The sequence below is a fragment of the Cryptomeria japonica genome, chromosome 6 (assembly GCF_030272615.1).
Source record: "Cryptomeria japonica chromosome 6, Sugi_1.0, whole genome shotgun sequence".
In the NCBI taxonomy this organism is placed as follows: domain Eukaryota; kingdom Viridiplantae; phylum Streptophyta; class Pinopsida; order Cupressales; family Cupressaceae; genus Cryptomeria; species Cryptomeria japonica.
The window spans coordinates 275,302,044-275,303,361 of NC_081410.1; the positions used below are offsets into that span (position 1 = coordinate 275,302,044).

The window sequence follows — 1,318 nt, forward strand, 5'->3', positions numbered from 1 at the left end:
AGTTCGTATGAGCCCGAATGGAGACCTGGAAGTTGCAGAAACGGGGATTGGATAGGTATAGTCATGAAAAATTGAGAATTCTAAAAAATATGTCTATCAAAATCAGAAAATAATTCCACCACGTAAAAGTACACAAAATTCTATCCCATTTCAAAAAAAATTGCACCCAAAAAGGAGCAAAAATGAGCAAGTTATGGCCATTTGAAGTTGAACTGTAAAATCAAAAAGCTCAATGAGAGGGGCCTGCAAAATATTTGAAAAATGATGACATCAGAAAACTACGGGGTTAAATTTGATGGCCATATGACTGTCGTGAAAACTTCACCTCCTTGCTAACTGGGCATCTGTACAGTACGGATTGCTGACGTGGCGCAATCGGATTGGTCAAAAAATATGATGTGGCAGTGTGATCGTGCAGCCAACTGGGCTGCTGACTGGGCCAAAAAATGACGTGGCAATGTTATGTGTCCATGGGCTAGTGGCCTCCTACCACGTGGCAGGCGTGGATTCGCCGGGTTCCCTGCGGAGTCCGCGTGGCGGAGGAGCTAGCAGCAGTGGAGGGCTCGCTGGAGGGCCGACGGTGGTAGGTGGGCTGCTGGTGGCGGCGGCCAGTCGTGCGGCGCGGAGGACCGCCGACGGTGGAGGGGCCGACTGGAAGCGGCACGGCGGCGGCAATGATGGCTGGGCCGGAAGAGAGGGGCCTGCACGGGCCGCAACGGAGCGGGCAGCCTACGCGGGTGGCGGTGGGGCGAGCGGCGGCAGCGACAGAGCGGCTGGCTGGGCGGCAGCTGCGGGGGTCGCTGGAGATTGGCCGATGGCAGCGGAGGGATAGCGCTGCTCAGGCAGGGAGAGTGGCCGGCGGGAGTCTTTAGGGCGGCGCGACAGTTGCTGTGTTGTGGCTGCAGGGGAACTAAGCCGCGTGGGAGGTTGAGGAGCGGCGGTGTCGGGAGAGCCCTGCGGACCTGCAGGTTAGGGGGGGTCTTCGGACCCCCAAAATAATTTTTTTTTTTTTGAAAATTTTTGAAATTAAATTTTTTTTCGAAAAATTTTGACAATTTTTTTTTTCCGAAATTTTTTTATTTTTTGGTTTTTTTTATTTTTATTTTATTTTCGAAAAATATAAAAAAATTTCAAAATTTATACAATAATTGCAAAATTGGCGAAAATTTTTTTCTCACCAAAATAGGCTGACTTTATAACCAAAATTCATGGAGACGGCCACCTGAACGCAATGACGAGGTCGGATCTGGTCTAGGATGCCTCCAAAAGATGCTACTCCTCAGATCTGCCTCTTAACGTCGCAATAATGCCTCTTCAA

At 49.7% G+C, this 1,318-nt stretch overlaps 1 protein-coding gene across 1 annotated transcript; it reads left to right on the top strand.

The window, feature by feature from the left end:
• The first annotated feature begins 457 nt into the window (after positions 1–457).
• On the top strand, positions 458–832 carry LOC131876586 (glycine-rich cell wall structural protein 1-like). Its single transcript, XM_059222023.1, has one exon. The coding sequence runs from the start codon at positions 458–460 to the stop codon at positions 830–832; it is 375 nt and encodes a 124-aa protein (XP_059078006.1).
• Positions 833–1,318: the final 486 nt, after the last annotated feature.

Excerpts from the sequence above, each read along its gene's own strand:
- LOC131876586 (XM_059222023.1), top strand. The coding sequence starts at position 458 with ATGTTATGTGTCCATGGGCTAGTGGCCTCCTACCACGTGGCAGGCGTG.